General features: G+C 38.2%; 1 protein-coding gene across 1 annotated transcript in view; it reads right to left on the bottom strand.

Moving 5' to 3' along the window:
- Positions 1–299: 299 nt before the first annotated feature.
- The window catches only part of LOC149253485 (25.3 kDa vesicle transport protein SEC22-1-like), a 28,990-nt gene continuing 15,503 nt past the window's right edge, over positions 300–13,786 (bottom strand). The window contains exons 2-4 of the mRNA XM_089459924.1: positions 1,827–1,987; positions 1,407–1,553; positions 300–441 (exon numbers count right to left, since the gene is read on the bottom strand). Of these exons, the coding sequence (XP_089316050.1) occupies positions 359–441; positions 1,407–1,553; positions 1,827–1,987 (391 nt within the window). The 3' untranslated portion in view covers positions 300–358. The remainder of the gene's footprint in view (positions 442–1,406; positions 1,554–1,826; positions 1,988–13,786) is intronic.

The following is a 13,786-nucleotide window of genomic DNA, read 5'->3' as shown; positions in this document are numbered from 1 at the left end:
GTCGCAGATTAGTCTAATCAGTAGTTTTTTTTTCAACTACATTTAAAATATAAAAACCTAAACATACGGTATATGTACCATTATAAACTCTGTTATGATTAACACTGTGGATGGGATGTATGAAACAAACATAACCAGTTTCTACATGCTACTAACATCTGTTCATGCCATCCATTAAAGAAACCTAGAAATATTCCTCAAAAAGAAAAAGTAACCAAGAAATAGTTGAGTGTTCACATTGGTCTGGTAAAGGTTCTACTCTTGAATGAGTCAAGAAAACTAATTCATATCAAGCATAACCCAATGAAATACAGTAAGTATAACAGTAGCATAGTAAATCAACTCGTTGAGGAAAATATCAAACCTGTCTGCTTAGATCCTTTGCTTTATGGGCATATATACGAGACTCAGATGACAACCGACTAGACATCTCACTGACCTCTGCAAGGAACAAAAAGGTTAAAACTGACATGTAAGTTAAACATTTTAAAATGCATAAAAACAAACACTAACCTAAAAGAGACTGACATGTAAATGGGTATTCAATAATGAAACTAATTACAAGAAGAAATCAGACAGTTACATTCCGACATAGTATTATCAAGACTTCAAAGTAAAACCAGTATAAAAAACAAAAATAAGAAAGCATATAAATTAAACAACAGGTAAAAGCATAAAACTGCAAAGACATGAGATGCGCAAATACTTCGAGGAAAAGTTCAAGATGCAGACTATGTTTACTCAGTGACAGGAAACCATCAAATTCCCAAACGGAAAACTAGATGCCACATGATCTAACAAAACCTGGCTGACAAATTTCCTACAGGAAGATATGAAACACATTGAACATGATACAATCATACACGTTAACTATCCCAAAGGAGGAGGACCAAGCAGCAGATCAATGTCAACCTTTACATAAAAAACACCGCTGAACTTGCGACATTCTACTGACCAAAGTGATTGGTAGAAAAACTGTCTATTGAAGCCAAAATCAAAGCCCCAGCTATCTACATTTGCTCTCTAAGGAACTTCTAGACTGCAATAAGTACAATAAAATTGTATTCAAATATTCTTGTTGAATGTATTCATAAGATATATTTATTTCAATGTCCAATTGCACATTGAAAACCAGAAAATTGGAAATTGTTTCGAAGTCTGTAGAGAGCAGTTTCTAATTTGTCTCTCACATAGAAAAGCATTCAAACAAAAAGCACAATCAAATAGATACAACTCAGATAAGAACCAAGTTCATCAGTGCAAATGGGTTCAGAAATTTATTTGCGGCACAGCTGTTTTTCATAGAATATAATTTACCTGTCATACACATAAATGAACATATATAGCTATCCCCACCCAAAAAACATGCAAATGCACATGATCATTTGAGAATGGTGTACACTTACGGTCCAATTTTTCACCAACTCCCAGAACTTCTTTAACATTCCGTGTCATTATCTGTTGCACTTCATACAGATCATCATTCAACTTTGCAAGGTTCCGTTGTGTATGGGTGTCTAAGTACAACTTCCTTGTCTTTTGAATAAATGTATCTATTTTTCCAACAACAGCAACCAATAAAAACATCAATTATTTCCAAAAAGGAAAACCAGAAATAGAGATCAGCCACATCCACTAGCACCTAAACTGAATACCCAACAGCCATCAGATAAAAAGAGTATCAGAGATATGAAAATGTAAAAGTATGTAAAATAACTACATACTCCACTGAGGCTTATTGCTCACTAAAGAAAGAACATAGCAGCAATCTCATTCAAAATGGAAATTATACAACCCCAATCAGGTAAAAACTGAGATTAACATACCAAATTTGATGAAAGCATACGGCCTCGCCACAGTTTCAATTTGAGAGTGGTTCACCTTCTCAAACTCATTTTTGAGATCTTCAAGGTACTGAAACGCGAGCTTTTTGGGATAAGATCGATCACACATAGTTAAATAACAGACACGAGATTCAATGATGTAGCTGGAAACCTTCAGTTAAGCTGTACATTGAAAGTGGTGTATAAATTGATTCAACTTGAAATGAATAACAAAGTCTTGCACATTAACAAGCAAAAAAGCCAGAACTCATAAACGACAAGGAGGTTATTCTAACAAATTAAGGCTAAGAGAAAATACACCAAAGATCCTGAGATTAAGATCTGGTTAGTACATAACAACTTCATTTGCAACCACTAAACTCAAAATTGTTGAAAGGATTTGAGTGTAATTAGAGCCTATTAAGCAAAACACATCTCACCAACAGGCCAGCAAACCTGGATAAAGGCAACAAAAAATCATCACATATTATAGGTGTTACCTTCAAATTTTCCTTCAAATTGAAACAAGAGGTTACAAAAAACGGATGAAACCACTAGCTATAAATATGATGATCTCATTCCACATGACGGTCTGATTTTGCATAATCCACAGTTGAATTGAACTAAATGCATGACAGGGGCTCACGATGCAATGGAAGAACATGCTACCATATATGGTTAAAGTTTAAGCATCAAGCAATCCATGCTCATTTGTAAAAGCATCTCTGAGAACAGATACCCTGATGACCTGTGCTTTGGCTTGTTAGAAGGTGGAATATGCAAATATGACATTTAAGGAGCCTTAATACTGTTTTACAGTCATTCTGATTCAAAGATTCTAGACTTTATAGTGAAATCTAACTGCTTGTAGTTGACATCTATAGATATATGGGATCTAGCAAATATCTTTCAATATGCAATAAAAAAAGTTGGGAAAATTTCAATAATATAAAGAAGATGTTGTGAACTAAATAGAAAACATATGAAGTAGTTTTAAGAAATTGTTTTCTTTTGGGACTAGGGTTTGATATTTTTTGGAAAAACAAAAAAGTAAAAAGGAGATGAAAACATTTTCTTTTCCCGAGAAGTACAAAACAAAAACAAAAAACACACATTAAATAAAGGACTAAAGATTAAAGAAAAACTCTGTTTATCATCCCTTGCACTCAAAGCCATCTTGTAATGATTCACAGACTTCCTTTTGATAAATACATGGTTTATAACTCCCTTCAACAGTTTTAAGAGCTTTATTCTTTTTAGGCTAGAGCTTAAGAAGGCCTTGGTTGGTCTATCTCCCCTATTCAGCCAGTACAGATGGAAACAGTGTATAGTTCTTCAATTTTGAGTGAATATCTTAGCTTGACCACCTTGGTCTGAATCTGCTCACTAAAGGGACTGAATTGCAGATGCCTAGACCTGCTCCAGCTGCTCCATTGAAGCCTTATTCTTTCTTCTTTTGAACGTCACTAGTTGCCTCACATATCCTCACAAGCAGTCTGTGACCTGTTTAATAGTGCCTTCCTACCAGACTGTCCAGCCCCTCTCACCTCGAGGCTGAGGCATCAGATTCCAGCTACATCTGATAGATTTTGATACATCGAGGTCTCAAGTAAGAGATTGTTTAAGAAAAGAATCAAATATCCAGGGAGTCTGTATGACAATCATACAAGAGACTGGGAGTCCTGGAATGTTTTGAAAGCTGATATTAACCTCACCACTTCAGATAAGACAATTGAAGTCAATAACTCAGATAAGACAAATCTGCTTTTGAAACTCAGCCCAAAGCTACTTGGAAGCGGGAAGAACAATTTTCAGAAGCTTCCGGGTCGGAAACATTTTTGGGAGCATTTTTTATATAGTTCTTCAATTTTAAGTAAATATCTTAGCTTGGCCACCTTGGTCTGAATCTGCTCACTAAAGGGACTGAATTGCAGATGCCTAGACCTGTTCCAGCTGCTCCATTGAAGCCTTATTCTTTCTTCTTTTGAACTTCATTAGTTGCCTCGCATATCCTCACAAGCAGTCTGTAACCTGTTTAATAGTGCCTTCCTACCAGACTGTCCAGTCCCTCTCACCTCTAGGCTGAGGCATCAGGTTCCAGCTACATCTGATAGATTTTGATACATCAAGGTCTCAGGTAAGAGGTTGTTTAAGAAAAGAATCAAATATCCAGGGAGTCTGTATGACAATCATACAAGAGACTGGGAGTCTTGGAATGTTTTGAAAGCCCTCATCACTTCAGATAAGACAATTAAAGTCAATAACTCAGATAAGACAAAGCTGCTTTTGAAACTCAGCCCAAAGCCTACTTGGAAGCAGGAAGAACAATTTTCAGAAGCTTCTGGGTCAGGAGCGTTTTTGGGAGCATTTTTTATATAATATATATTTTTATATATTTTGATGCATATATGTCACAAAAGCATGTAGAATGACAAATTAGTTATAAAACGCATATAAACATGCATTAAACCATATAACATCAATCATCTAGTAGTTATAACCTTCATCAACCACAGCTCCACATGTTACAACATCTCGATTCTCGATTCTCATCAATCTTAAAGTTTCAAAGTTTCAAAATTCAATATATAACATTTGTCATCACTAAAGTTGTTCTTGGAACCATTACCAAACTATAACAAAGAATATCAAACATGAAATGAAATGTTTCACAAAGCATCATATTCATAATTCATTACCAATGAGTTATACAGTCCATCTAATCCGAAAGCAAGATGATTGATTGATGAAAATGGATGAGCACAATATTACCAGCAATTGAATAAACAAAAAACATATGCAAGTAGAGGATTATTGCAAGAACTCCACACATGCCAAACACTCATTTGTATTACAATATATGGAGTACAAAATTGTGGAAAGAGCAATCAAAGTTGCCAAGTCTCCAATAAAATACAATACAATGGGTGAGTGATCAGTTTAGACTAAGTCAACCAAAAGTGAAGGATAAAGTAAAAAAATGTCCAAAATATAATACATGTCCTCTAACTAAGCCCAAAGGATTAGTTCAACTGGTTGTCACCAATGTTGCTAGGAATTTTGTTAGTTCCATGTCCACAGATTCCTAATTTGAATCCCTAGGTGAGGTGCAATAGAATATGCCAATGGGCTTACTAGGGATACCATCCACCATTGCGGGGGAGCATTGCTTGGGTTTCCCCAAGAGGTTTTCATTGCAAAAAAAGTGTTCACTAGACCAAATCTTATCAATTCATCCTAGCTGAGAGGAAATCTTCCCCAAATTTATATTGAAGATGGAGAAACTACTTTTCAAATGTTGATTAGGACAAACACTTGGCTTAAGTGGGCAAGGTGGCTTTGCCACCAAACAAGTGAGTGATGATTTGACAACACTTGATGGCTATGTTGCAAATATTAAAAAAGAGTATCCTCAATAAGGGGAGACTGAAAATCTAGAATTGTGGCCTCTGTGTGTATGAATAGAACATATTACTCCAAGTTAGTGGCTCATACAACTTTAACTCCATCATCGATTTATAATAAGTCAACAAAATAAGTATAAATAAAAAATTAAAAGTACAAATATAATGCATGTTCACTAGACCCAAGGGGTTAACTCAACTAGTTGTTGCCACTGTTGTTGGGAATTTTGCTAGTTCTGTGTCTGTAGGTGCCCAATTTATAGCCCCCTAGGTGAGAATGAGTAGTCTACATCGACTAGTTTACAAGGGTACCATCCACCATTGTGGGGAAGCATTCCTTGAGTTTCCCCGTGAAGTTTTCCTTCGAAAACAACTATTCACTGGCACAAATCTCATCAATTTGTCCTAGCTAAGAGGAAATCTCCCCCAATTTCTATTGACGATGAAGAAACTACTTCTCAAATGTTCACTAGGGCAAACATTTGGCTTGGATGGGCAAAGTGCCTTTGTGACCAGCCAAGTGGTGACGAGTCATGACACCTAATGGGTATGGTGAAAACATTAAAAAGAGTATTTTCAAGAAGAGGAGACTAAAAATCTAGAATTGTGACCTTTGAATCTATGATTGGAACATATTCTTCCAAGCTAGTGGCTCAGACAACTTCAACCCACTGGCATTCACCACATCATGGATACCATGTTGAAGTGGGAGATCCAACTTGGTGACATTAGGGCACATTTATTGTATGATGGTATAAGGACCATACTGAATAGACTTGAGCTTGGGGTGCTATCTTTTTGAAATATGCTTGTACATTTGCAACCAAACTCGATCTCAAACCTAAAAATCTGGAGCAAATTAACGCCTATAATGAAGTGCCTTATACTTGGCCTATGCTTGTTGAGGGATATTGTGAACCATGTTGTTGAACTTGGCCAAATTTGGCACAAAACAAGAAGCTTTATCTTGCTCCCACTATTGGTGGATGTGGACATATATGGGCAAGCAATAAGGATCTCATTAGGAACAAGATGTTCAAAGCCAAAACAAATCTCAAATGGAGAATTTCATGCAAAGACATTGGTAACAATGTTGTAGATGCATTGCAAAAATGCAAATACTAATCCCATTGTATGTCTTGTTGGTATTGGGTAGTAGATACAGAGAGCATTAACCAATGTTTTGTTCACTACCTCAATTTGACCATCAATTTGTCGATGAGCGGCATTAGAGAACCAAAAAGCTAACAGCCTAAAAATTTCCCGAAAGATTTCCATAAGTGACAAAGAAATTTGGAGTAAGATAATTATATTAATGTCCAACAAAGATAACATAACTATATTGTTGTCCAACAAACGAAAACAAAAGTAGGTTAACAGGATTGTTGATTACAATGATGTTGATACAAGCAAGAGTATCAAACGGTCTCCTATATAAAGAACAAAAGATAAAGTAAATACACAATCTTTATGTGCTAAAACATGGAAAACCTTCGACTCTTAGTGTGAGTGACCACAAAAGGGAGCCAAGGCCGAGGTCATGATCCACTAGAGCTATCTATCCAAACATTCTAAAAGAAAAGTGCTCCCACTTTAGGAGTATCAATAATTTTGTTGCACGATATGAAAACTACCCTCTTGGAAAATTTGCATATAACCACAAAGAAGCAATCATGTTTCCACTAAGTGGTGGGTAAACCACTAATGAAATCCATGGAGACGTAATCCCAAGGTTTGAAGGGAACTAGCAAAGGTTGGTACAACTCAAGCCTCCTATTGGTAGGTTTACTTTAGTTGCAATGTGAACATCTCTATATATAATCTTCTACTTGTTTCATCATGGAAGACCCTAAGAGATAACTTTTCATGTCCAAGAAATTATTTTGCACACCAAAATGCCCTTCGTAGGATGACGAATGGATTTGCTCGACAATAAGGAAACAAGCTAATTAAGCTAGAGAACACAAATTTTTCAAATTGTAAAGAAATCCATCCCAAACCGTGTGGTCTAGGAAGGGTAACTACTTAACAACAATTGGTTGTTGGATGCACTTCATGGCTAGACTAGAGGAAGAGTTTGTAACATGTTGGGATTTGTAGTGCTCAAAGGCTACACATCTACGACATAAAATGGAAAGGAGTTTAGTTAGGAGTCTACTACATAAATCCCCACATTGAGCTACCTTTCTTATATTCAATGGATAAATGAAACTATTGAATGTAAAAATCCCATTTTAAATGTCTTTGCTCGTGAATTTTAGATTGTGAAGACAAAACTTGAAGAGGTCGATGACTAAAAATTAGTGTACAATAGTTTCCATACTAAAGATGTAACGTCACCATGGCTTGAGTGCTTGGATCAGTGCATAAAACTCCTTGTCATAAGCCTTGTAGTTGAGTTTTCCCTAGGACAAGGTCTTTGAATGGTATGCCATTAAATATGCTTCTTGCTTAAGAGCAACACCTATGGCATATTGAGGAACATTTGCCTTGATCTCAAAAGGTTGTTGCAAGTCTAGAAGAACAAGCATCAAAGTTGAGTAAAGAACATCCTTCAACTTCTAAGATGCTCATTTTGCTTCAAGAGATGCTCATTTTGCTTCAAGAATCCAAGGAAGAATCTTATGAGGGTTGGTTTGATTTCAAGTGAATTTCCTGTAAAAATTCATGCCTCCTAAGAAACTTTTCAATTATGTAATGTTTATACGTGTGGGCTAGTCTTTCAAAACATAAAGTTTGGTCAAATCGGTATGAACTCTCATATCACAAAACCCAAGTATTAGAAAAAACTTTGGCCAAGGAATGACCTCTTCATTTTATCCTACAATATGTGTTGATTGAGGAGGTCCAAATGATTCAAACATGTTGCAAATGATCACGCCATGTTCTTTTAAAAGCCAAAATGTCAATTGGCCAAAGAATGACCTCTTCATTTTATCCTACAATATGTGTTGATTGAGGAGGTCCAAATTATGCAAACATGTTGCAAATGATCACACCATGTTCTTTTAAAAGCCAAAATGTCAATCTTACGTGAAGACAAATTGAGGGTTTCAAACTGATAACTTATGGTTTCAAGAACATGTAGGAGCCCATGATGAATGGCAACCCCCACCACCACCAGCATCAAGCAGGACTGAAGGTGCTTCAAACCTTGGACAACATGGACGGCTCGTGCGACCTCGCACACGAGGAGTTGTGCACCAGGGATCTAGCTCTGTGACATGCTCATCGTGAGGAGCGACGCCCAAGTCACGCCCCAGGGCTTAGAATCATCCTGCAATCGGATCACAAGCATAGAAGGATTGAGATCGAAATCAACAATGTGGATCTTCAAGCTGCCACTGAATATGACTATTTGGTCGTTAATGCTCCTACTCCTAACATCGTGGCCACTGTCGAGCATGGGATTGTTCTCATGTCCTCCATGGCACGCAATAGGTCCCAAAATGATGATGCCATGAAACAGAACATGGGGAATAAGGGGAATTTCTTTTGCCGCACGGTTCTTCATGCAGCCAAGATGAAGTTACAACTCCAAAGCTCCTGTAATTTTCGGTCTTTGTCATGTCATTCTTTGGTGGAATTTTCTGCATTCAAGTGAAAGCAACAAATCTAGTATCTGTGCTTGCTGCTAGAATTCAAGATCAGGCAGGAATCCCTTTTGTCTTTATGCAACTTCTTCACGAAGGATAGCAACTCCATGAGGATCATCCACTCAGTGATTACAACATTACCAAGGATGCTTCAATCTCTCTCATTGCAAGCTTAAATGGTGGTGCCATAGGCAAGGTTGAACCTTCTGCTTCTAAGTCTAAGTCCTTTAAGGATGCCCTCAAACTAGGGCCCATTCCTCTGACACATAAACAGCTCTCAAGGCCTGCTTTCATTGTGGATCGGGGAAGAATATCCCTACTATTAAAGTAGATCACCTTATCTCCTACAATCTAGCAAGAATTTTGTGTTGTATGTTGTTATTTGTCATTTTAATGGGTTTTGGCCATCGGCAAATGCACTTTGAGATTGGATACATCAGAACTGGACACCGAATGTAGATTTATTCTTTTGCTCAAAAAGTTTCTTTCTAGTGAAATTTAAGGATTTGCAAGATTATGATAGGGTTTTTGAAGGACACAAGTTTTGGGGTCGAGCTAGCTTTGCATTAACCAATGTTTTAATTGTTTTAATCCTCTTTCTATGTCATCTTTGCCCACGCCCATGCAAGCTTTGGGAGAAGCTATTAAACTTTCCACGAAAAACCCCTTGCAAAAGAGCCTACACGAGACCTAGGGTTGAAGGATATTACGTGATTTGAGCTCATCCAAGATCAAGGCAAGAGAGAGAAAAGGCAAGGAATGATTTACTTCAACAAGTACTAAAGCAAACGCCTTCAAAGAATCCCTAAGTTGAAGGATAGCTTCTAGGGTTCACTCTTGATGTGATTGCTAGGACATCAAATTTATGGAGATTTGTTTTTTGCTCAAAGAGTTTCTTTGTGGTGAAATTTAAGGATTTGCAGGATTATGATAAGGCTTTTGAAGGACAATAGTTTTGGGGTCGAGCTGGCTTTGCATTAACCAATGTTTTAATTGTTTTAACCATCTTTCTATGTCATCTTTGCCCATGCCTGTTTGGGTTAGGCTCTCAAATTTGCTCCTTCATCTGCTACATCCAGATATCTTAGATGAAGTGGGTAACTCAATAGATCGTTTCATTAAGATAGTCTGATAAACACAGACAAGTTGGAGAAGGGTATTGTTACATTCGCCTGCATATGTGTTGAAATAAATCTCACTAGAGTGTTGCCAGATAAATCCTTCTTCATTGGAATGGCTTGACTTTTTCGCAATCGTTGGACTATAAAAATGTGGCTTTCTGTTGCAAGATTTGTCAATAGCCAGGTCATCTTCAAAATGTCTTCCCTTCTTCTCAAGGGCATCCACTCCTCCTGAAGCCAAGAATAGACCCTAAGGATGGAAAGACCCAAAAGTTTCAATGGAATCTGTGAAATCTACAACAAACTAGCCAGATAACTCTCAACAGCAAAAAAACTCTTCAGATAAGTTGAGTCCTTCAACCTCAAATCTGACACATGCAACGCCAACCCACCCTTATAGGTTCGGGCTGGAATTTATCCAAGACAAAGAATTAAAGGTATTACAGACTCATGTGCTTGGATGTGCCTATGTTACTTTATGCAATGAATCAATAAGATTGCGAAATACATAGACACTGAGGCAGTTAGAGAAAACATAACAGGCAAACATGTAAACACAACAAGTTTAATAAGGAGTTCACCCAATGCTCCTGGGCTACGTCTCCTGGTCCAGCCTCCAGTGGTGGCCTCTCTATTATGTTTTCAAAGCATAGTTTTTACAATAGTGAGCTCAATTCGAGTCTCAATAAACAGATATAAATCAGTAGGACTGGACTTGGATCCCCCAAGTCTCTAGAGTACACAAACTCTCCTTCCTGGAACTCGACCTCTATTGGTCACAGTATTATGAGCCCAACCTGAGACTCGTACATGACAGGCCTATGCCAAGGAGTTCGCTTGAACCTCTCAAGCCTTCTCTAGAGTACACAGACTCTCTTACTCTCTCTGGCTCGATGCTGCCTTCAGGTCAGCTCGGCTTTTTCTCTCTGTTCTCTGCTCTTAGCTTTCTGCGTCTAACTAACTCCTCCTGCTTCTGTCAGTTTATGGCTTTAAAGCCAATCTGCTTTTTGACTATTTGTTTCCGCTTCACGGCTTTCTGGTTTCCCTGCCTCGGCCCGTTCAAATTCCTCTATTCTACGTCAACATCACTATGTAACGCCTCACAGGGAGGTGGCCACCTATTTCGTAACAAACTGAGTGTCAGTTCTCTTGGACGTCTGTGAAACGACCATTTTTATCGTTAGCTCCAAGAATGCCCGCGAACATGATCCCTCTGCCAACTCATCATTCATGCTGGACTTCAAACTTTATACAACTCGGCCTGTTTACCCCATTGAATCCGGTCATCCGTCAGATCGCATTTCCACCATCAATCTAGAGCTTCCAGATCCTACGGTCTCCGTCCATATCGGGCGGGTAAGTATCATGACATTTATCCGTCCGATGTGAGCGGTTTTCTCTCTCTTCCGCCAAACGTGTCACCCAGTGTGTGGCATCAGGCGCAAGACTCAGTTGAAACTGCTTACCGCTCGAAGCCCTTCTGATATCCTGCCAGTTTTGGTGTGGGACCCACCTCTGACAGAATCGGCAAATTCCATATGGTTTTTTTACTTTTCGGGTCTGGGTCACTTGGGGATTTTTCTTCTCGAAGGGGTTTGCCCGACGATATGCGATTAGCGACTTGTCGCTAATCACATATCAGAAACCTCCCCTGTTTCTCAAAAAGACCTCCCATTTCGTTGTTTCGTGACAGCACGTGTTACCATGGGCCAACGGGTCTGTGTGCTTAACCGAGGGTCCTCGTTGCTCCACGCTGCTCACAATTTACAACTGTTCCAAGGGTATTCCTGATAAGCTCGACCTTTGTAAGTCTTTGAAACTTTGGCATGAATTTTACAGAGTTATGAAAACTTAGAGTTTTTTAGGATCCAATTCAGATCACGGCCTTCCCACTGAAAAATCTTTTGGACCACCAAAAGTTGGTTTTTAAGCATCAATCAAGTGAGGGTATAGATTCCTTGCTTGCCTAATTTCTATCCATTTCGCACTGCTTGGTTTTGAACCTTTGAGTCCAATCTTGAGGTACTCAACATCCCCTCTGCGCGTGGTTCTCACCTTCCTGTCCAGAACTGTATCTTCCTGCAACTCATTGAGATATTCAGGCAACAGATGATCAATAGAAGGCAATTGACTCTGCTCTTCGGGATCTTCAATTAATGAAGGTTCAAATAGTCTCAAGCTGTCTACATTAACAACTGAGTAGATGTGCATGTAAGCTGGTAAATCAAGGCGAAAAGCATTCTCACCAATTTTCTCAAGTATCTTGAGCGGTCCATACCTTATTGGCTTCAGCTTCTTACCTTCACCTTACATTTTGTCTTTGCTGATATATAGCCAGACTTGATCACCAACTTGGAAACTATGCTCCATCCGATGCTTATCATGCCTTGCCTTGTACTTGGCTTGGCTCTTTTCCAGCTGTTCCTGTACTGCCTGGTGAATCTCTTGGATTTGTTCAATGAACTTGGTTGTCTTGTCCACATCACTATGTCCATCAGCTGCTATGTCTTTACCAAAGACAAAATCCAAGGGAGACCTTGGTGTGAAACCAAAACAGGTCTCAAAAGGAGATCTCTATGTAGAAGAATGTTTAGCTCGGTCGTAAGCATGTTGTACATAACATAAATGTTCATCCCAAAGCTTGGGATGCTTGCTGCAATAGCCTCTGAGCAACTCCATCATTGTCTTGTTGACCACTTCTGTTTGGCCATCTATTTGCGAATGAAAAGTTGTGCTCTTTTTCGGTCTAGTATCCATCAATTCCCACAAACTCGACCAAAATTTCCCAACAAATCGAGTATCTCGATCAGATATAATGGAAATGGGTAATCCAAAATGAACCCATACATGCTGAAAGAACAACTTTGCAGTTTGTTCAGTGATAATCTATTTGTTACAAGGTATTAAAATACACATTTTGCTAAAGCTATCCACAACAACATATAAATAGTCATGACCTTTTCTAGATCTAAGCAGTTCTCCAACAAAGTCCATGAAAACACTTTCCCAAGGATGAGAAGGAACTAGTAGTGGAATGTACAAGCCTAGTTTTCTATTGTTGGACTTGCTTTTAGCACACATAGTACACCCCCTTACATATCTAGAAATTGTCTCATTCATTTTTGGCCAATAACAAAATCTTTGCAACGATGCAACTGTTTTACTTACACCAAAGTAACCTAATATTAGAGAAGTGTGTGCTTTTCGAATTATCTTTACTCTTTCAGTTTGTGGAATGCATAACTTCCCAAAATGATACAAGCACTGGTCCTTAACATGATAATCCAATTCTTCTACTTGTTTGCCTTGACTTAAAGTTGCATATACATCTTTAAAATCAATATCTTGAGCATACTGTTCAATGTAGCTTTCATGCAATACTGAATTATGCTTAAGTATAATAGATGCATTTATGATTGGTCTGGACAACATGTCTACAACTTTATTGTGTATGCCCATTTTATATCTGATGACAAAATGAAACTATTGTAGAAAACCCATCCACCCATAGTGTCTTGATTGCTGCAACTTAGCTTGGGAGTGTAAATATTGAAGTGGTTTACGATTAGTATGTATAACTGTCTCTTTGCCCATTAGGTAATGTTTCCACTTTTTCACACTATGTACTAATGCATACAATTCTTTATCATATGTGGGATAGTTAACTACTGCAGAATTAAATGTCTCAGAATGATAACATATGGGTTTACCGTGCTGCATCAACACTGCTCCCATGGCATAGTCACTGGCATTCGTTTCAATCTCAAATGGTCTTTGAAGATCGGGCAGTGCTAGCACTGGTGTTGTACTAATCTTTTCTTTCAAGGTGTCGAAGGCTTTCT

This window comes from Pinus tabuliformis, chromosome 7 (assembly GCF_031772625.1).
Source record: "Pinus tabuliformis cultivar Carrire ecotype Pingquan chromosome 7, CPIR1, whole genome shotgun sequence".
Lineage (NCBI taxonomy): Eukaryota > Viridiplantae > Streptophyta > Pinopsida > Pinales > Pinaceae > Pinus > Pinus tabuliformis.
Note: the sequence above shows the minus strand (reverse complement) of the source record. Positions and strands in the feature narration are given on the sequence as shown.